The following is a 23,436-nucleotide window of genomic DNA, read 5'->3' as shown; positions in this document are numbered from 1 at the left end:
ATTATTGTTGCTGCTATTGTTGTTGTTGAATTGTCTCCAGTGAGCAATATTGACCAAATCTATGGCATGCGAATACTCTGTTTATCATTCAAAGTTATTTGGCATTCAGATCCATGTTAACAGATCTAGTTTTTCTTTTGGTTGCTTATCCTACTTTCAGATACTTCATCGAGTAATATAATAAGACCAAATCTCCTTTATTTTTATACTCCCCAGCCACTGACTTATTAATAAGTCTTGTCCTCTCTTGCTATTTTTTTAATCAATTACTTGGATAGTATCCGCTGTTCTGAACTTTACAAAATTATCCTCCACCCCTTTTTAGGTGAGTACTGTAGTAGTTTGTGGTCTGTAGCTAAAATAGTTGAATGACCTATCTTGCAGAAAGTTTTAGAGTAATCTCCCTTTAATAAGTTTCTCGAAACACCTACGTCAGGAGAAGTAATTCTTACTTATTCAAGAAGCTTCGCGTTTCCCTTGGAAGTTTCTAGAATGTGTAGCGTTCCATTAATAAAAACAGCTTGCTTGCTCTGCTCTTTGCTTCTTAGTCGACTTGACTCTGAGCCATTCACGTCGTTGCTATACCTATCTATTTCTCTATGCTACATGACTGAAAACCACTACTTAGCTTTATTTCTACATTTCTGAACTTTCTTGCATAGATTACTTCATTCAACTTTATTTCTACATTTCTGAACTTTCTTGCATAGATTACTTCATTCAACTTGATTCTACATTTTGATTATGTTTCATCGACAACCAATGAAAAAATATATTTTTATGTAGTAAATATATAGTTCTTAAATTTCTTCTTCTTTGTAACAATTCTTCTAATATACGCGCAGCCATTTCAATACTTGATACTGAACATAATATTCACACTACAGCACTCTTCTCCTTTTCGCGTTCTCAACTATTCTTTCCATCCCAAAATGTCATGTTAAACTCTTTTGTACTCAGAGCTGTTTCTATTTAAATTTCTGTTGAGATGTGATCTACTAAACAAAAAGAGATCAAGTTCGACATTCTATAAACATTAACTCATCTGATTACCCTGACGTCCTATGGAGGTGTAGCATCTAGTTAAAGAAACCTTATTAACTTTGGCTGTATTTGAACTCAGAATCATAAATTACTGTGCTACTCCTCTGGACAAGGACTTTACATCATGCATATTCTACCTATAAACATGAGTTTGGTCAAACTTCGTAATTTTTAAAAATCTTTCTGTCAAGTTGTTATCAAAGTGATAAGGACTTCCTACATACACAATTTCATTACATAAAACATTAGATATTGATTTCAGCAACCATATGGTCATTATGTTTGCCTGTATGGAAGATAAACATCTCTCCTAATTGTAAGATTAAATAAATTAGATATAGACTGGAAATATGTGAAAAATACTTGCTCCAGTGACTGATAAGCAAACTTTCACTCTCCAACACACTCTGTTTATTAGTTTACCACCAGGATGTTTCTTTTCTCTTTGATCTTTAGATCACTACCGAAGCCTTTCCTATTGTACCTCACTTATGGAAAGTCGCAATAAATACTTGGGTTAATATTCGTCATTAAAACTTCAGCATTTTATGCTCATATTTTCCTCAATATTATCGACCTTAAAGCAGTTTTAAATTTATGCAGCAACTATATCGATCTCACTTGTCTTAAAAGGCTTGGAAAGGCTGTGCGTACTACTGCCCATCTTTCTCAGACTAAATAGTAAAGGTATTTCGAACTTTGTTTCAAGCTCTCGGATAAACACCGATTTAAATGAAACATCAGTTGCACTAACTGCACCAAGTTACTCCATATAAATTGATCTGTTAAATTTTACAACTACAACCACTACAGATAAGAAACTTGAAAATTGGTTAGGAAAGTATACTGCACTAAACACCTCCAGTTAGTTCCATCCGTCTATGTAGATTGTTCCTCTTGTTTCCTCATCTTTGACTAAATAATAAGTGGTCGACTATTGGAGCCTTTTGGGCCATAAACGAGAGAATTCATACATGGACATCAACCTGCTAGAAATAGCATCTAAACTTTTCTCCAGTTATGCCACACCTTCTTTAAAAATATAGTACTTGATATATCATGCTCTAAAAAAATCAGGATGGACGAAGGTAGAACATCGTTGATCAAGGCTGGTTGGATCAAAGTGGACGATATAAACACAACTAAATATTAAATTGAAATAGGATGATATCATAAAAAGAGGTTGTAAGAAAGCATTACTTCTTCTGAATATGTTTCTGTTGGATTTTCTCCTGCAGATGTTTTTCGTTATGTTCTCTGGTTGCTTTATGCTTCTCCTCCAGCTGCATCAAATTGTTCTGATGCTGTTGCACCAGATGGTTCACACGATTTTGTGGGGTTTGTTTGTTAATTACACGTTCTCCAAGTTTCTCCTGCACAACATGACAAATTTGGAGAGGAAAAGTAAGAAAGTTAGAAGAAAACTGGATATATAAAACTAAAATCATTGAGTTGCTTAGTTAATCAATACAGTGAAATCCGTATCCCTTTCTACACTTTTATTTATAGCTCCCTCTTTCTCTCTCTCTCTCTCTTCTCATTATTCCTTTTTATACTCACTCATTTCTATTTATACTCAGCCAACATCTAGCCATGTACGAATCCATTCGTATATCCACTGTTTATTCGACTTCTCTCAATCCTTTTCTTCCATTCTCTCTTTTACGCGCGCGCACCCCCACCCACACACCGTTGCTCTTGACATCCCACGTGCTTCTCCAATATCTTTATTCCCTCACACTCGCAGCTGCTCTCATTTCTTAACCTACACGCTTCCATATCAAACCAACACCACACATACCGCTAACCAATATCACTATACTTCCACTACCACATTTGCACACCTCTACGCACATAATATACATCACTAAAACACATACCTCACTCGCCTCTTATGCTTACTTCCACACAAAGGTACACTATTACATTTGCATCTTCGTACCTGCCTCTTCTTCCCTTCTTAGCTCCCTCGTCCATCAGCGTTCACACCTGGTTTCTAAGCCTTCGCTGTTTTCAGACTATTTGTGATTTTCATTCTCTTCATACTTCTCTCTTTTGTTTCTTCTGATGAAGGATCAAAATCCGAAATGTCAAGACATTCTCTTTCCATTAAAGCTTTAAGCTAAAACCTTATTCGTAAAACTTTGCATCTCATGCGAGTTCTTTTTATTGCTCATTGTATTTACACACACACACACACACACACACACACACACACACACACACACACACACACACACACACACACACACACACACGCGTGTGTGTTTGTTTGTGTGTAAATTTGAAGTGGGGCGATATAATCATTTTAATAATAATTTTCTCAAAGCTAGCTAGATTTGCTTAAGCAATTTATAAGCACAAAATATCCAGAAATACCACTAAATCGTCCTGACCCGAATGCAGTGGTAGAAATATAAAAGATAAAAATATATTAATAAAAAGTACTTTTTCATCTAACTAGTGTACAGAGCCGATGAAGAAGTCATTGATGGCATGAAAAATATATACATAAAGCTTACAAGATAACTGGCTCAAGTTCAGATATATGCAACCTCCCATTTGGGCAGAGGTAGAAACAAAAGTATCTCCATATCATTGTCAAAACACATTGTGTACATAAAGAACAGGGGTAGACAACCCAATAATCAAATAAAAGCCATACAGGTGTAAGTATACGCAGCCACCGCAGCAATCACAACTTGTGTACAATCGAGAAGTTTAAATTATTGCCTGTATAATAATTATCTTGAACAAGTGGCAAGAAATATTTTTCTTGTTATCTTGTTATCATATATCGTTTACCTGTCACAGTCATACGTGACTCTGCCTAGCAAATTATCTTATTTGCTAATATAGAGTCAGAAACCATGGTCCAGGAGATAGATGGTAAATGTTTTTATTTTCCATTCCCTTCGAAATTTATCGCTAATAGTGGTTTGGATTTTGGCTATTCCTTCTAGCGTGCCAGGTATCCTATGATGGTTACTTCTTATGTGTTTAAATGCACACTGTATATATATATATATATATATATATATATATATATACCGGAGTAAGCACATAAATGTGAAACAAGATGGAAAAAAAGAGTACTCAAATACCAGAAGTAGAGTAATATGCTTTATTAAAAGCACCAGAAATATCACAAAAGCTGTTACTCAGAGTTTCACGTTCCCGTTCGTCGGACAGTTTTGACGAACGGGAACGTGAAACTCTGAGTAACAGTTTTTGTGATATTTCTGCTGCTTTTAATAAAGTATATATATATATATATATATATATATATATATATATATGTATATATATATATATATATATGAAATTATATTACCTAGGTCAGGCAAAGCAATGCTGCATTTCACTTAAATGTTCTTTTCATCGTTCCCATCTGTGTCCTTTGCCCCCCCCCCCGCAAAAAAACAGCCCGAAAACCCTCGTACACCACGTTGAAACTCTCGCCTCTTTGGCATCAGTTGAATAAATTTAATACTCTCTAGCATTTATTGAGTACTTTTTCTCCTGTTGATTATCAGCAACGGCCTTTACACACACACACACACACACACACACACACACACACACACACACACACACACACGCACACAGATTGTAGGCATGTGACTTGAGTTTAGGCTAATACTCAAATGTATCATAACAGTAGAATAATGATTAAATCAGAGATAAAAAGACAGGCTTGGAGATTGTGGAAGAAGGACGTTGCACAGCGATACATGATTGTAGTTCGTGCCAGGTTTACATGCCAGAAAAGATGCTTAAAACTGGAGATTTTCCAAAACTGTACGTCAAGTAGTCTAAAGGGATAAATCGTTTCAAAGTGTTAGACAGTGTAGTGCCAGCATATAATTAGTCACTGGGGAGAAATTATACCCCAAATGATATGATTTTGCCGCCTTTTTGTTGCGATGGAAAGGAGAGAAAACAGAAAAACAAACAAAAACATGCCAAGTAAACCAGGACACTCAGAGTGTGTGCAACAATGGTTGGGATTTACCAGTTGTTGTTTAGTCTCAAGTAAAAGCTTATCGACCAAACTTGTATGTTTAAATGTATTCAAACTGATCATTCTACTTTTTAAAGGTTATTTAAGACTATTATCAAATGTGTCCACTCTTTTTGAATGTGTGTGTGTGTGTGTGTGTGTGTGTGTGTGTGTGTGTGTGTGCGTGCGTGTGTGTGTGATATGAATTTTATTTGATTGCTATTTCCTGTAGGTTAAACAACCAAGAAGGGGCTTTCTCGTTGGCTCGTATTAGAATTAATGGATGTGTAATGAGAACTGAAATGTTAGGCTTGACTGAAGTCGAAGTCTTAGCTCAAAGCTTTTGGGTAAATAAACTTAATGCTGATGTGCCTAATATTTACTTCTCTAACATTTCTAATGCTTTATTCATTTTAGTTTCTGAGACGCTATTAATTTGTAAGAGAAGCGTTATTATTCTAATTTCTTAAGGGAATTGGCCAGAAGAATGTAACTGAGCCCATGCCCCTGTCAAGGCCCATAGGACATGTGAGATCGACATTGTTAACTTTCATCTTGAACATTTGTAGCAAAATCTTGTTGTTATCAGTACTTGGCTAGTACCATCTCAGATGGATGAGTCACCGTGGGATCCTCTTCGCAGTCATTTGTTTGTTAGAAATAACAAATCACACACTACCATCTTGAAAAGGAAGGACACATAACATAATATGGTTATAGATACGCTATTAGAAAAAACTTGTTCGATTATGATCGGCACGTTTTTGATGATAGGTTTTCTCTGTCAGGGTTGATCTACAAAATCAACCCAGGTGGTTAACAGAAAAAGCTGTCTCGGGCGGGATTTGAAGTGAGTATGCAAAGCAACATAACTAAATATTCCAGGGCATTCAGATACATTTTACTGAGTCTGCCACTATACCATTAAACTCATCAAATATTTTATTAGTTTTGGAGAATGAACCTACCTGCAATTTTTGAAGTGTCTTGTCTTGTCTTTCAAGAAGAACATTTCGTCTGGCTTGACCAACCTGTTAAAAAAAAATGGAATTAAATCTCGAATGTATTGCAATAATGCGCTATATGAGAAAAAAGATAGCGCAGTCAAGTTCCGGCAGGTCGCATCTCTGATTGAGTTTCGATTTATAGTCGTAGCCTCTTCACATCATTAATACTGATAAACCAATGATATTGAGAAACATAAATGGCGGATATTATTTTCTGCAACACCTACAGAGTAAAGACCTCAAAGCCTGTGTATGTAATCATTACAACCATCTATGAATAATCGATTTTAATATGGTCAATTACTAAACTTAGTTCGATGACTCATCACAGATATATTTTTTCTCTCGTCCACTACTCTCTTTAATATAGAGCAGCGGGTAGATTTTTCGATATAAATTATGAGCCAAAGGATCGATGTGAAACACTGTTAGAGACACTGAACAGTATCTAGAGATAAAAAGAATTTATAGATTGCGGGTTTAGTAAATTTTTACATAATTCGCACCATTATGAAGACAAGCTGAAGCGTTATTGTGTAGTTAACGAGTCAATTCTTATTTTAATTTTGATGTGTTGAGTTCTAGTCTCTATGACGGGAAAAGCCTAGTAAAAGATGGGCTCTGCCAGATTTTGCTTATGCCAGGCAAAGAAACAAAGTTTCAATGGCATTCTAGCAGTCGATTTGTATATAGGAATCGTTGGTAAAAAGCCTTAAAAGTGGTGATATTTTTGTGATTTGTCTAAAGGTGAATCAGTTTTTGCATGGGAAAACGAACCCACAACTCTTGCAATAAGAGGACAACGCCTCATCTACTGGCCATTGGTATTACTTCTAAATAGTGGTCATTTTTGGTAACATATCTAATTAATGAAACATACAGTTCTCTTGTTATGGTGTCATTGGGAATTATAATGGGATGAAGTTTTTGAAAGTATGAAACAAATGTTTATAGAGAAGGGAAACATGGAAGACATGAAAGTCATTCATTTTCCTTGGCCAATAGCAATAATCACGTAAGGAAGAAGAAATATAAAGCAATTCGTGATCAGAATTGATCTTCGAATAGAACGTATAAGAAATCTATCTTTTACTTTTACAGAGCTCACCTTTTCACACATATATTCCTTTCCATTTTTTGCCATAAGGCCAGCAAATTCGAAGAAAAGAGAATGGGAAACCGATTACATCGACGCCAGTGCTCAACTGGTACTTATTTTATCGACGCCAAAAGGATAAAAGGCAAAGTCAAACTCGGTGGCATTTGAACTCAAGACGTAAGGAACCGGAAGAAATGCTGCCAAGCATTTTGTCCGGCGCAGTAACGATTCTGTCAGTTCATCTTTTCATAACTATAATAATTTCGAACATAGGCCATTTTAATCGTTATAATTAGCTATACATTTCCCCAAAATGTTTGGGAAATGTATTTATATATTTATATATCGATTCCAGGATTTTATTGGAAGTATGATAAGTAAAGTTGACCTTAGTGGCCAAATACCGAACGATGTTTTGCCTGCTGCTCTACAGATTCTCTAACTTCACCCATACATTGTTCATTCATAAATATAATGAGTTACAAGCTAAATATAATGAAATATAATAACTGACCTCAAGTTTACCAATTTTAGCAATCAGTTCTTCGAATTGCTCTTCTATTAAACTTTCAGTTTCTTTTAACAGAGTCTCTTGCATTTTAGTTATAGCAGCAGCCTTCTCATTCTGCAGCTTCTCTTCTGCAGCTTCTATTTCTGATTCCTGCAGTAAAGAAAAAGAAAAAGAAAAACACAAACAAAATTAGTGCCCTCCCCCTCCTCCTCCCCACCTCTCCTCCTCCCCACCTCTCCTCCTCCCCACCTCTCCTCCTCCCCACCTCTCCTCCTCCCCACCTCTCCTCCTCCCCACCTCTCCTCCTCCTTTTCCTCCTCCTCCTCCCTGTCATCGTCGTCGTCCTCGTCTTCGTCGTCATCATCGTTATCGTAAGCAACAAAATTATTATCCTCCACGATATCATTATCCAGCATAGTTTTCATTGCTATCTACTCTTTCGTCGTCGTCCTCCTCGTCATCACAATGTCTGTTATTGCCGGACATGGCGATATGTTGTTAGCTTAATGACTGAATGGACTATAGTTCGCATAAAGTCATCAATACATATATACATGTACACATGCACACACATGCACACGCATTAACCTCCCACCTCACACGTAATTGGAAGCTGGAGCTTCTTGAGTCGTTACTTTAATGTGTGTCCCTTCCAACGTCCCAATTCACTTAGTTGTACAATGACTGGAGCTGTCACTGTACGGCTGAAAATTAATCTCTCTTCTCTGAATTTCATATCTAATTAATATTAATCAATTAAAATTTCAGAGTTACATCCCCTCCTTTTTTTTTTTAATATTTTCAATCAGAACCTGTCATTTGGATAATGACTGTTTTCAATACTAACGGCGTAATCTTAACAATTTAAAGTTTCTATTTAGCTTATTACATCAAACATGCAAGAGATCATTTTCAGCATTAACGTCATGAAAGCCAGGGTACATCTGGAATATCTTTGTATACTACTTCACCTAGCATTCAAAGGAAAGTAACCTAAATACGAATGTGTAGTAAATGATCTTACTGATTAAATTTGGTCAAATTAGCAGTTCTTCAAAATATTCCAGACACATAGTGAAAGATGAGACATGTTACAGTAATTTAACGGCTCCTATGCAAAATACCCTCAGAGATAGGTGACGTACATAAGAATGTGTGATTGAAAGAACCTGCTTAAAGTAGGCTTAAGAAGGAGTTACTTAAAACATTCTAGATGAACCTGTATATACGTATATATTAGGCATTCCCTACTGTAGTTATGCGGTTTTTTTTTTATTCAGAAGAAGGAAAAACATCATGATTATTATTGTTGCTGTCGTCGTCTTTTTTTGTCTCGTCGTCACCGCCATCATCTTCCATATGTGTGTGTGTTACAAATGAAAAGAAACGTACCAGTTTTTTATCTGAAATTTTATTATTGCCATTTCTTTTCTCTTCTTGAATTTGTTTCAGTTTGTTTCGTCTTTGGTTTATCTGAATCTGAAGACTGACGTTTTAAAAGAGACAATCAATAGTTTGGAACTGAAGACAGATATTTTATAGACACAATTTGAAGACGATGTTGTGTAGAACAATCAATATTTTGTATATGAAACCTAATGTTTTGTACAAATAATCATCTGTTTTTCAATAAATTAGTGAAAGCTGGAAGAACAGTGGCATAACCTTTGCAGGTACTTTCAGACAGGTTAAACTGATGTTTGTGAGTTAAGCCTGAACATTTGGAAAAAGAAAGTTGTGAAGGGGATCAAGAATCTGTTTGAATGTGTCAAACAGAGTGATCCAGGGATCAGGTTTTGGTGGCGCATTGTTTTAGAGATAAATACCTGTTTTAGTACATTAAAATACAAACACCACTACCTGGCCCTTAATGAAGTCCACTCTGTTACGTGTATTCAGCCTAGGCCTCCGGTTTCAGGAAAACTTCCAACCTTCCCCCCACCAATATCGAAGGCTCTGAAAAAATAAAGGGTTATGGGAACTTTCCTCTGCTTCTTGAGAATGTGGCTAAAAATGTCTGCTACATATTTTATCACCAATAAGGATAAAAGACAAAATTCTCTCCAGCAGAATTCTCTGCCAAGTTAGAAAGTAGAGGGATAAAACTAAATACAATAAAGTATTTAATTCTGACTCGAAGTGTCTTTGGTAAAAATGTATAATGAAGGAGTTGATCTGGCTCAGAATCTAAAGGCTGTCGTTCATCCCAAAGCAGTTCTGATCGAGCAAATTTATGATCAAAGTCATTCAAGCAATGACCGTCCAGATTTTCACGTAAGTTATATCTAAGATTATATTTATCTGATGTGAGAAAGATTTAGTTACTATTTCTAGCAGAGCAAGAAACCACATAAATAAGTAAATGGCATGGAAACAAAACTTAGAAAAGGTAACCAAATAGATAGTTGAACAGACAGAAAAACAGACAAACACATTTAATTACCTTTGTTCATATTTGAGATGAGAAAGTTCCATCTGGTTACCAAGTTCCTTAATTTTCTGTTGGTGTTCTTTCAGAAGGAGATCTTTCTTCCTAGAAAGTATATATGTCCCAACATTAAAGTTTGAGGACTTTATAGAATTGCATTTATCACAAGCGAGATACATTTTGTTGGATATACTTTAAAGTATGTTAGTTGTGCAATACGGTATTTTATAGTTGCTACAAACCAAACTGGTACTAATTTTTGTGTGGAGATGTAAGCTTTTGGGCAGCTGTCTTTTTGTTCATTTCAATTCGAAACAATTTCCCTTATATTACTGATAGTCTTTAGAAAGACATCAATGTTTCATCTTATATATATATATATATATATATATATATATATATATATATATATATATATACATAATACATACATATACACAGACAAATAGACACAGAAACATACCTAGGTTTGTATATAATATAATCCACGTTGGTTAAATGTTCCATGCTATGTTGCCAAATTTTTGCTAAATGTCACGAAAAAGCATTTCCCCATACCCTACACATATCACAAAATCTTTTGCTTCCATAGGCAGTGTAAACAGAAAAAAAGTTCCTGTATGAATGTGCGTAACCATTCTTTTTGAAATTGCAACAACCCTAATATCTGTCCTCTCAACGAAACGTGTCTTTCTAAAGTATTTGTTTATCAAGCGAAGTTTTCTTCTTCTACTACTACTGAAAGAATCCTGTCGTATATATATATATATATATATATATATATATATATATATATATATATATATGTGTGTATATGTTTCTGTGTCTGTGTTTGTCCCCCCCCAACATCGCTTGACAACCGATGGTGGTGTGTTTACGCCCCAGTAATTTAGCGGTTCGGCAAAAGAGACCGATAGAATAAGTACTAGGCTTACAAAGAATAAGTCCTGGGGTCGATTTGCTCGACTAAAAGGCGGTGCTCCAGCATGGCCGCAGTCAAATGACTGAAACAAGTAAAAGAGAAAGAGTAATGTGGCCACCAACTGCAGCACGGGCAACATCAATGCGATAAGAGAATTCCTCTCAGACGCGTATCAGCATATCAAAAAAGTAAGTTTATCATGGAACTAACGAATAAATTTTCTTTGCTTGAGGCGATTCCAGAAGATACTGACATAGAAGGGAAATGGAAAAACTTCGATGAAGCATTCAACCACACAACCAAAGAAGAACTCAGTGGATCGTGATATGCTGATACAGGTCTGGGAGGAATTCTCTTATCGCATTGATGTTGCCCGTGCTGCAGGTGGTGGCCACATTGAACACTTGTAAGACAGGAAATAAAAGTTGACTGTGAGTCAATACTTGTGACTTAGCTGGAGTTTTCTATTGCGTTTCCTTATTAAAATATTGTATAATGAAATCGGTTCATTCTTTTTGAATAACCCTATATATATATATATATATATATATATATATATATATATATATATATATATATGATTCAAATAAACAAACAATTCAAATAAAAACAAAAAGTGAACACGAGGACGTGCACAAGAAATGTATTAGCTTGACGCTCGGTGAAAGGAGAGAGTTTGACGTTTCGAGCACGGAAAGGAGAAAGGGAAAAGTTGAAATTTACAGAAAAACAAAAGATGTATGTATGTAGGTATATATATATATATATATATATATATATATATATATATATATATATATATATACATACGTACATACATACATACACATACACAGACACGCACACATATGTATATCATGATATACGTAAATATACTGTTATGAAAATGTTCAATAATAAGGATTGTTCGGATTTCGTAGCCAAAATAGATGTTTACGGGTTTTAGATTAAAAAAATCAATGACATTGCGAAGCCATGCTACTAGAACAGTGACGTAGTATTTCTGTTATAACTTGATGTTAAGTACACGCTAAGCTAATGAAATCCTAAACATACATATACAGTCAAATATAACGTAGCTTACAAGCTATTGTTGCTTATTTCAATTGTCGTCAGTCAGTTTTTGATGAACAGCTATTGATCAAAAGATAACGTTGTTGTGATTATTAAAACAGATGTAGACACACTAATGTTTGTATTGATTTCTTTTGCCGAGATACAAGCCACATCTTGTAGCAAATGGCGAAATGATTAATTTTGATCTGATCTATCGTACTGAATTTTAACGATTATTGTGAGACAAAAGACGAAGTTTACATTCCATATTCGAACTCAGAAAGGTCAGGTATTTAGTTTTATCTTGTTTAGCGTCTATTGTCTAATCTTCTTTTACGGTCTTCAAATAGATGCTTATGCTGATTTATTTTGGCTAAAGACAATATTCCGAAGGACGGGGCAAAAATCAACAGAATTACATTTCAGTATAGAACTAGTACTGAAGGTGTCGAGCTGGAAGAATCGTTACTGTGCGAAGCAAAATGCTTAGCGACATTTCATCCGTCTTTACGTTTCGCCAAGGTCGACTTTGCCTTTCATGTAGTTAAGCACTGGGGTCGATGTAATCAGCTTAAACCCTCTTCAGAACTTGCTGGCCTTGTGCCAAAATTTGAAACCGATATATTACTGGTCCTTATTTTATTGATTCTGGAGAGATGAAAGACAAAATCAATTCAGCGCCTTGTTACTAGGTATTTATATAAACACTTACTCTTTATCTAAGTTGACATTATTCTCCAACATCTTTGACACAATGGAGGTCTGCTGATTTAGAATGGCATCATGTGCTGTTTGATATTGCTGCTTCTGTTCCTCTTTTTCCTAGAATTATTTTGAAAAAAATTTTGAAATTTTGAATAAAAGCAGACCATTTTAGAATTCCAAAAACAAAAAAATAAGAAATTCAGGAAGAAAATGTGGAAAATGTGAATGTTTCGCATCGTTGTAAGTCTTGTGAGTGAAATCCAGAAAGCAAAAACAATTTGGAAGCTCGTTGCATGGATTATACCTGTGATTCAAACCAGGTGAGGCACGCTGATGAGTATGAAATGCTTTTGGCACAGCCATTTTGGCGTCACCTTAGCGTCGTTAATTCGACGATGACTTCAGACGTTTTAATGTTTCTTTCGTTTACTCTCCACACTCTCTGACTGACTCACTTTCTATCTGTATGTGTATATTTCTGTGTGTGTGAGTGTGTGTATATGCATGCGTACGCACGCATGCAGGTTGTATCTCCAAAGTCAAAACGTACTGTCGTCAAAAGAGATTGTCTATTCAACCGTGCCAAATCCTCAGCTCCCAAATTAAAAAAAGGACGAAAGAGCATCTCAAAACAAGGCGAATTATCAAAAGAAAAAAGAAATATTACAAAAGCAAGTGCAAGTGCAAGATACGTAGAGAAAAAGGATGCCATGAAAAGGAGAGGTAGGTTAACAAGGGAAGACATCAGGAATGAAGCAAAGAAAGCGAAGAAAAGGGAGCAAAATGCTCGATATCGAGCAAAATGCAAGGAACATCAGGCTCCTCACAAGAAGAAGATGATGATGAAGAGACAGAGAGTGGCTAGGCATAGAGCAAAGCAGAGAGAAACAAAGGAAACATGTCAGGAAAAAGATGGCCAAGTTATGAACTTAGCACCAGCACAGCGAATGGCAATTACAAGAAATGTAAGGAAAGTGCAAGCAGGTTTACCGAAATCAACTCCTGAATGGAACCAAAGTTGTTTATACTATGTACACAAATATGAATACATAAGGTCAAACTGTTAACAGAAATTTTTTTATGAAAAATATCATATCTTCCAAAATGTCTGTCTTAATTTCATAAAAATTCTTAATAATGGCCAACATATATATGTTATTAATACCTGAAAGTTTCAACTCTTAACTCTTTTGCAAAAGCAAAATATTATAAAATATATGAAAGGGGTTTAATAGCAATTCAAAATAATGTCTTCAAAATTGAGCGTTTATTTTGATTAAATAAAATATGTGATTAATTCATATTTCATATGTTATGGTTATGTACTAATGGTGAATGAAAGGGGTATTTATCAGGAATATTTACAAGCAATTTACGAAGAAAAAAAAACAATTTCTTTTTTTACGATTTTTTTCACTATATTAGGAATTTTTATGTAATTTGATACGCCTAATTAAAATGCTAATTTATGCAAATTTTGATCAAGAATTAAATTTTTTTTTACATCAAACGAAAATTTGTATACTCAACTACAACAAACAACAAAAAAAGCATTTTCATCAAGTTTTTTCATTTTGCCCGTTACGCATTTGGGTACCCTGATTGTGCTATTGACTACATACATGGGTACATAAATACATACATACGTTGTATGTACGTACGTACGTACATACATACATACATACATGCATACACACCTGCATACATATGGAAGTGTGTATATATATATGTATGTGTAGATCGCCGAAAGATGTAAACATTACTATGAAAACTGAAATAAACATTACTTGGGGAGTAAAATATCCTTTCATATCTGTTCTACCCACGTTGCACAAATACATCGTTTCAACTCTTATCAGAAACGAAGTGAACTTGTGATTGACTTGCTGGAAACATATAATTAACGACGCTATTGTTCACAAAATGCAATATGATATAATGTAAAATAAAAATAAATATGCAACAGAACTTACAGCTTAAAATTAATGCAAGGTCGATTTCTATGGTTTACTCTTCGTAAAACTGATAAGGTCGTATGGTGGATTATGACAATTGTCTTGTTAATGATTTCCATAACAATCTGACCAAGTTTGTGCAGTAATGCTGAATACTATTATCTCACGGGAAGCACACGCGCATACATACTCACAGGTACATGTACACACATACATTCACGCGCACCCACTCGCATACGAATATAATTAAATAGGGAGGTAATAAAAGCCACTTAACAATGAAAAGTCAGAGAAATATAAATTCATTCTATATTTCGGTATTAATAAATCATAATCTTAAAAATATTTCAGTTCAAGATTAGAGCTTGCAAAAGCTGAAATATAGAATATATTTTCTTTTCTCTAGTTTTGCGTTGATAAACGGCTTCTATTAGCTCCCTATCTATGCACTTGAATAACAACATTTTAAGTAAATTACAAGATGAATTCATTTCTTACAAAGGTACAATGCTACAAACTTTCTGTGCGTGTGTGTGTGAGTGGGTGGGGGTGGGAGGCTTGACAAATATTATCTCGAATAGCATTTGTTTTATCGATCCCCAGCCTTGACTGGATTTCATCAACAGAAGGTATTTTGTTTGGCGATTTATCAATTCTGCTATCTATCTCCTTACGTTATAATAATAATAATAATAATAATAATAATAATAATAATAATAATAATAATAAAAAAAGTATATACATACATACATATATATATATATATATATATATATATATATATGTATATACATACATATATATAATATTGCTCTTTCTTACAAAATATATAGAACTGCTAAACAGAAGTACTCGGGTCGAACCTGAGACAAAAGATTCGAATTAAGATATAAACACAAATTAGGCAATCATACTCATACATTTATAAATCCGACTTAAAATGCGTACACATATATTAATATATATATCGACACATATGAATATTTAAAAAAAATATTCATAAAATTTAAATATATATATATATATATATATATATATAAATAAATATAGATATACATGAAATTACATGTAAATAAACCCATGCGGGATACGTATAGAAGGATGTGTGAGAAAAAGAGGACTGAAAAAGATTTTTTTTTTGTACATAAGCTAAGACCGGTTAAGCGTTTTGATTAAAAGGTCCATAGAGTTCGGTGAGTGTTTTTTTTTAATATAAATGGTATATAATACAGTTCGAGGAGGTTCACTTTCAAGTATCAAGAATGTAGTTTTATGAGGATACCTTTCCTGACAAAGAAGACGTTGTCCACATGGTTTGCAAGATTTAATAATTTTTCTACCAGGACATGAGCTCTAGAAACGGCCGTTGAAAGTGAATCTCCTCGAATTGTATTATATACCTTATATACCATTTGTATTAAAAACACACACACACACACACACACACACACACACACACACACACACACACACACACACACACACACACACACACCGAACTCTATGGACCTTTTAATCAAAACTCTTAACCGCTCTTATGTACAAAAAAAACAAAATCTTTTTCAGTCCTCTTTTTCTCACACTTCCTTCTATACGTATCCCGCATGAGTTTATTTACCTGTATTTTTATGTATATTTATATATGTATATTTATATTTTATGAATATTAGGCGCAGGAGTGGCTGTGTGGTAAGTAGCTTGCTTACCAACCACATGGTTCCGGGTTCAGTCCCACTGCGTGGCACCTTGGGCAAGTGACTTCTACTATAGTCTCTGGCCGACCAAAGCCTTGTGAGTGGATTTGGTAGACGGAAACTGAAAGAAGCCTGTCGTATATATGTATATGTATATGTATGTGTGTGTATATGTTTGTATGTTTGTGTTCGTCCCCCCCAACATCGCTTGACAGCCGATGCTGGTGTGTTTATGTCCCCGCAACTTAGCGGTTCGGCAAAAGAGACCGATAGAATAAGTACTAGGCTTCCAAAGAATAAGTCTTCGGGTCGATTTGCTCGACTAAAGGCGGTGCTCCAGCATGGCCGCAGTCAAATGACTAAAACAAGTAAAAGAGTAAAGAGTATTAAAAAAAAAAATTCATATGTGTCGATATGTATTAATATATGTATACATATTTTAAGTCGAATTTATAAATGTATGAGTATGTTGCCTAATTTGAGTTTATATCTTAATTCTTATATATATATTACCTTCATTCGTTTTTCCATTTTCTCATTAAGTAGGTTTTCTTGTTCTTTCCGGAAACCTTCTTTTGATTCTTAAAAAGAAAAAAAAAAATGCATATATTGAAGAAATAATTTGCACGCTATACTTACCAAATATTAAACAACCGTGGCAAAAGTAAATGAGGTGAAAATATCGTGAGTATTCAATGAATGAGTGAAAATAATCTGGTGGCATCAGTGGCCCAATATTATGGTCGTCAGTGAAGACTTCACCTTCATTTAGTATGACAAAAGTAAATCAGTCTTCTTCAGGATATCAATATAAGCGGGAAAGCACTGCAAAGGGGAGTAAGAGAAGAAAGAAAGAGAGGGGGAGAGAGAGGGAAAGAAAAGGAGAGGGAGAGGGGAAGAGAGACTTTTAGCTGAAAAAGAAAGAAGAGTCTAGAATCCGAAATAACTAATGATGTTCTGTGTTGCAAAGTACGATATGTTCGTGCACCTCTCCTCACAGCATATGAAGGTATGTTGTTTTACGAATTTTATTAACTGAAGTGTCAGTTATATCCCTCTAGTTTCCAGTACTGTCGATTTCCATTGAAAAGAAACTTAAATTCTCACAAGCCTAGTTCATGTAATTGCTACGAAAGCACACTCGTAAGTAGCAATGAAAATCTGAGGAGTGTTTTGTTAGCTTGCTCTGCTGATAGAGAATCATGCCGCAAGTAGAGTTTAGAGAAAGACAGATTATATGCACCAAACATGCCACTCGGAGTCCGTTCACTAAAACCGTATATTACCTCTAGTTATTCAACGATTTGACAGTAACGGTTCAACTATACTTCGCTGATAAGGTCCAGTAAGACAAAGAGGCCAGAAGTTATTATCATACTACCAAAATTCTTGCATTCTACATTTAATTAATTTGAAATTTATTAACGAGGGTAGAAATTGATATTAATCAATTAAAACCAGTGGTCTAGCATATTAAAAAAATCCGAAGATTAAAATTTAGATGATTCGGCATCTATTTCTAGCATATAGGAGTCCACTTTTGCTGGTCATTCCTCTTATTTTTGTATTTAATTAATTTGATTTAATTTATTGGGTCACTGTCCCATTGTCGTTGTCTAGAATTAGAATTTCTTAGCTCACTGTATTCAGTATGCTAATATCCACTAGTATTCACATAACTAACTTTTACTAGATATACTACATGGAAAAGAAGACGCCATTGGTACTCTTTCAGTCCAAAGATTTACTGGACTCACCGTCATTCAATAGTCATCACATCTGAGCGTCGAAAAATGGGGAATAATTCATAGTAAAAAAGTATTATGTAAAAGTAAATGTAGTGCTTAATCCTTAGAAAAGGTAGAAAGTAGCATTAATTTGATGAATAGAACTATGATATTGCCTGTAGTCTTTGGATTAAGTTATATGAACTGTCTCAGTGGATTTTTAAAGAATATTGGCTACAGACGCAGCATAACTTCATGATACAAAATGTGAAACTCATCAGTTTGTGGGTCTCATACCTTATTGACCAGCCCGACATTGATTCTGCTGAAGAACTTAAAGAAGTCAATAACCTATTACCAGAGAAGGCGGCGAGCTGGCAGAAACTTTAGCACATCGGGCAAAATGCTTAGCGGCATTTCGTCTGTCTTTACATTTTGAAATCAAATTCTGCCGAGGTCGACATTACCTTTCATACTTTCGGAGTCGTTAAAACAAATACTAGTTGAGCACTGGGATCGATGTAATCGACTTACCCCTCCCCGGAAATTGTTGGCTTTGTGCCAAAAATTTGAAATAAATATTTAATTACCAGAGATCTTATGCTGTATAGCCTCCTTTTGGCTAAGCAATTTTTCCATGTCTTCTTCACTTGAATTTGCTTTCGTTTTTATATTCTCGAACAAGTTTACTTCTATGTCTTGCAATTGCTTGGCATAAGAATCGCTAAGTTGCTAGAACAAGCCATTCGTAGATGCAATATAAGAAGAGAGAGAGAGAGAGAAAGAAGAAAAAAGGAGAAGAGAAAGTTATGTTGCTTTAAAAATTCATCTACATATGGAGAATAGTAAGGTTAGTTACTGAAAATATTAATGCAAAATATGTTGAAGCCTCAATCATATATGTGACGATAATAACATTACATTTTTATAACAATACTATTGACGGAGTTGATGGCAAAAGGCATTTGAAGAGAATAAGTTAAACTAAACACAATTAATAAGGAAACAATAATCTTGGAATGTTTAATAAAAATAAAAATACTTCACTCGAACATAGTCGTGTCTTCAATATAATGATTGAAAGAAAAGCTGTTCCTTACACATACACATGTAATTGAATATATATATATATATATATATATATATATATATATATATATATATATATATATATATATATATATATATAGTACGCGTAAGCCTATGGTGTAGTAGTACAACGGTATTACAAAAGCCTTAGAATGCCCGAAAGAGGTTAAATCCGCTTAGCAAGAACGAAAGTCCATTCTTGCTAAGCCGGTTTAGCCCCCCCTCTCTCTCTCTCCATATATATATATATATATATACGAATACATGCACATACACACATTGGACAAAAATGTCCGTAACAGAAATAAAGCTAGGGCAACCGCGATTGGAATATATTTTAACTGATTTGATCTGGAGCTAAATAACAATCTGATGATTGCATAAAATTATACTTTTTCTTATCTGTATTGAAAACGATGCATCAGATTTAATCACTTTTGGAAAACATGTCATTAAAATGCATCCGGTTTTGAGACTCCAACTCGAGAGTTCGGGAATTTTGAAAGAAAAAAATACAACTATTCCAAGGTCAGCTGAGTCTCAGGCTGGTAGTAGTAGTACATGTCAAGGTTCCCGGTTATGAGTCAAATAGAAAAAAAAAAAGCCTCGTGACTAAGGCAGGATTCGGAGGAGAACCAGCTCCTAGATATATGTCACATAGATGTATGTACTTGTTCCGATGTTCCATGAACTAGTATCCCTGCCTTAGGGTTAAATCTTCCCTTGCCCCAAGCGTAATCTCATGAAAGCGGATCACTAGCAGAGTAAACATACATATATACATATGTACACAAAGGTTTCTATCTATCTATCTATCTATCTATCTATCTAGCTAGCTATACAAATACGCACGCACACACGTTAACATCAACAACACAACAATAATAATTTTTTCTAATCTAGGTACAAACCCTGCAATTTTGAGGGTAGATGCCATCTACCTCAGCACTTGGTTGGTACATTATTTTGTCGACCACGGAGGGATGAAAGGCAATGTTGACCTCGATTAGATTTGAAAACTTGATAAATGCCGCTAAGCGTTCTTTCGATGCTCTAACATTTTGTTTATCAATCACCCGGTATTGTTTCTGTTTTCGGCAAAAGGCCAGTAATTTTCATAGGAGTGGATTAAATAATATCCTTTTCTACTCTAGGCACAAGGTCCAAAATTTTGGGGTTAGGGGGGGGGGGCAATCGATTAGATCGATCCCAGTACGCAACTGGCACTTAATTTATCGACCCCAATAGGATGAAAGGCAAAGTCGATCTCGGCGGAATTTGAACTCAGAACATAAAGACAGACGAAATACCGCTAAGCATTTCGCCCGGCGTGCAAACGTTTCTGCCAGCTCGCCGCCTTAGGGGAAATTAAATAATATCATCGAAACTTGGTACTTGACAGATATTTTGATTTAGAAAGGCAGAGAGGTCTTCGATGGAACTGGAACTCAGAATGTAACAAGTTTAACAGCTGTAAATAAAGATCATGTCCAGAAAAACTGAATAAATTGATGGATTACTTACTTTAAGATATGATTCAACCGTCTCAATTTCTTCTTGATCTAAATTTTTGACTTCTTTTTCCCAGTCTTCATTCAGTTTCATAATGAGTTTATTGTATTTCTTTAAAAAAATAACACGTCTTTAAGAAAAGTCTTTAAGAATATGAATTTCTCTATGACATATTCACACACTCACCACACACACACACACACACACGCACACACACACACACACATATATATATATATATATATATATATATATATATATATATATATTATAAATTTAACCTACGCTGAAAGTCAATAAATGAAGTTTGCTTTAGAAGCATTGAGATGTATTGAAAGATACAGATAAGGAAATAATTTTATTCTCAAACGTAGAATAATGCTAATAATATAGAATGAACAGAATGAATCATTCATATTTTGCAGAAAAATCTCTGGCCGCCGACAAATTTTTCTGCAAAATATGGATAGTTTATCCTGTTCATGCTATACTATTAGCATTATCCTGCGTTTGACAATAAAATTATTTCCTTTACAACCATATAGTTCCGAGTTCAATCTAGTCTGTTCAGCAAGTTGGCCATATGTCTTCTGTCAAAGCTTCGGGTTTGCTAACAGGTTGTGATTGGAATTTGGTTGACCGAAACTGTGCGGAAGCCCGTCATGTATATGTATCTGTATATTTATATCTGCGTACTTGTCTGTATTTATAAATATGTATCGTTTTAAAATGTGTAACTAGTGTTGTTGTCCAATAGTATAACTTAGCGATTCGACAAATAGCTAAACGCTAAAACAAATTTAAGACTGAAATAAGTTCTGGGGTGGATATTGTCGATTATACGCTTGAAGGCGCTGTGTCCCAGTATGTACGCAATCCAGTGACTGGAATCAGTGAACCCCGCCCCCCTACACACACATGTATGTATTAACAGAAACACGATACAGTGTTGGGATAATTAGAAATGAGCAGTAACTTGGACCATCGACCCAAATATTTACTTTATCGTTTTCTATTTATCTAATTTCTAACATACTCTTTGGTGCTGCACAGTAGAATAGAATCTGGAACTACGTAGTTTTAAAACGAACTTATTAAACGTACAACTATGTCTTGGTTATTAATAAAAATTTGAAATTACTTTAAGACTAGCATCGAAATTTTCAGTCTTTTCAGCTTGGAATTCTTCGAAATACATTTTCTTTAGGTTTTGATGGTTTTCTTCAAGTTTCTGTAGATGTTCATTACGCTTTTGGTTCAAATTGTTGGTCAACGTAGTTAACTCCTGCGCAGCATCTGTAAACAGGAATAGAAATGATATGTATGTGTCTGTCTGTGTATGTAGTTCAGCCCCATTGCACGGCACTTTGGGGAAGTGTCTTCTTACTAAGCCCCAGACCGACCAAAGCCTTGTGAGTTGATTTCATAGACGGAAACTGGAAGAAGCCCGTCGAATGTATATGTATATATATATATATATATATATATATATATATATATATATATATGTATGTATATGTATTAATGTTTGTTTTTATGTTCAGTAATAATAAAAACAATTTAACATTAACCTTATGGGTTACCGTATACTTTTGTAGAGTACAAATTTATTATTCTGAAACAAGAATGCTGTTGACAGTGATTTCGAAGTTTCGGCCAGCTAAGCCAATGTCGGACGATGGCTTAGCTGACTGAAACTTCGAAGTCACAATCAACAACATTCTTAAGAATAATATATATATATATGTGTGTGCGTGTGTGTGTGCGTGTGTGTGTGCGTGTGTGTGCGCGCGTGTGTGTGTGTTGTGCTGTGTTTGCTTGACAACCGGTGCTAGTTTGTTTACGTCTCTGTGACTTAGCGGTTCGGCAAAAGAAGCCGATAGAATAAGTACCAGATTTAAAAAAAAATGAGTACTGGAATAGATTTATTTCGACTAAATCCTTCAAGACAGTGCCCCGGCATGGTCACAGTTCAACGACTGAAACAAGTAAAAGATGTTTCTGTTTGTATGAGAGAGCATCGACTTCTGCAGAGGTGGCTGGGTTACTTAGGTTCAATTCCTAAGACGGGCATGGTATTATTTTTTAGCCAAGACATTATTTTACCTAATTCAACCAGCGTACCAGATAAACAATTAATAAATCTATTTCAGTCGAATTATTGGATTAATAGCAAAGAAAAGAGGCGTACTTAGGCTGCCTGGATAACGTTCAAAAATATTGATCGTGAATTTATATTCTCATATGTCTCGCCAAGATAAAACACTTAACCGCCCTCCCCGCTTTGCAAAAATGTTTTACGCTCTATTAAACAATCATTATTAGATAAACAGAGTTTGATTGAGGAGAAAATCGATCGTAGAACCCATTCTACAGATTTGTGAACTTGTAACCATATGGGAAATTATCTGTACTTTTACGAGAATAGTGGAAAAATCAGCTGAAGCGCTGTACAAAATGACTTGTGGTGTTTGGTTATGTTTCTTTAAGTTCTGAGTTCATTTCCTTGGTTTTCAGTTTTCAGAGTCCTTGTGATCGGCTTTCTTCCTTCGCTCAAAATTTTGTGTCTATGTAAGAAATTATTATTATTTGAAACCATTATTATTATTATTATTATTATTATTATTGCCCTTTTACAGCTTCTAACGCTGGAGATGCACCGCGGTGCCAGCAGTTCACTACCA

At 34.9% G+C, this 23,436-nt stretch overlaps 1 protein-coding gene across 3 annotated transcripts in view; it reads right to left on the bottom strand.

The window, feature by feature from the left end:
• LOC106872341 (uncharacterized) overlaps positions 1-23,436 on the bottom strand; it is an 81,130-nt gene that overhangs the window by 15,279 nt on the left and 42,415 nt on the right. For all 3 annotated transcript variants that reach the window (XM_089347342.1, XM_089347343.1, XM_089347344.1), the window contains 10 exons: positions 21,894-22,048; positions 20,765-20,863; positions 18,742-18,883; positions 16,938-17,005; positions 12,783-12,892; positions 10,108-10,197; positions 9,057-9,150; positions 7,668-7,814; positions 6,016-6,078; positions 2,245-2,417 (listed from right to left, as the gene is read on the bottom strand). In XM_089347342.1, coding sequence (XP_089203468.1) covers positions 2,245-2,417; positions 6,016-6,078; positions 7,668-7,814; positions 9,057-9,150; positions 10,108-10,197; positions 12,783-12,892; positions 16,938-17,005; positions 18,742-18,883; positions 20,765-20,863; positions 21,894-22,048 — 1,141 coding nt within the window. The remainder of the gene's footprint in view (positions 1-2,244; positions 2,418-6,015; positions 6,079-7,667; positions 7,815-9,056; positions 9,151-10,107; positions 10,198-12,782; positions 12,893-16,937; positions 17,006-18,741; positions 18,884-20,764; positions 20,864-21,893; positions 22,049-23,436) is intronic.

Source organism: Octopus bimaculoides, chromosome 2 (genome assembly GCF_046866305.1).
Source record: "Octopus bimaculoides isolate indiv1 chromosome 2, ASM4686630v1, whole genome shotgun sequence".
NCBI classification, from domain to species: Eukaryota; Metazoa; Mollusca; class Cephalopoda; order Octopoda; family Octopodidae; genus Octopus; species Octopus bimaculoides.
Note: the sequence above shows the minus strand (reverse complement) of the source record. Positions and strands in the feature narration are given on the sequence as shown.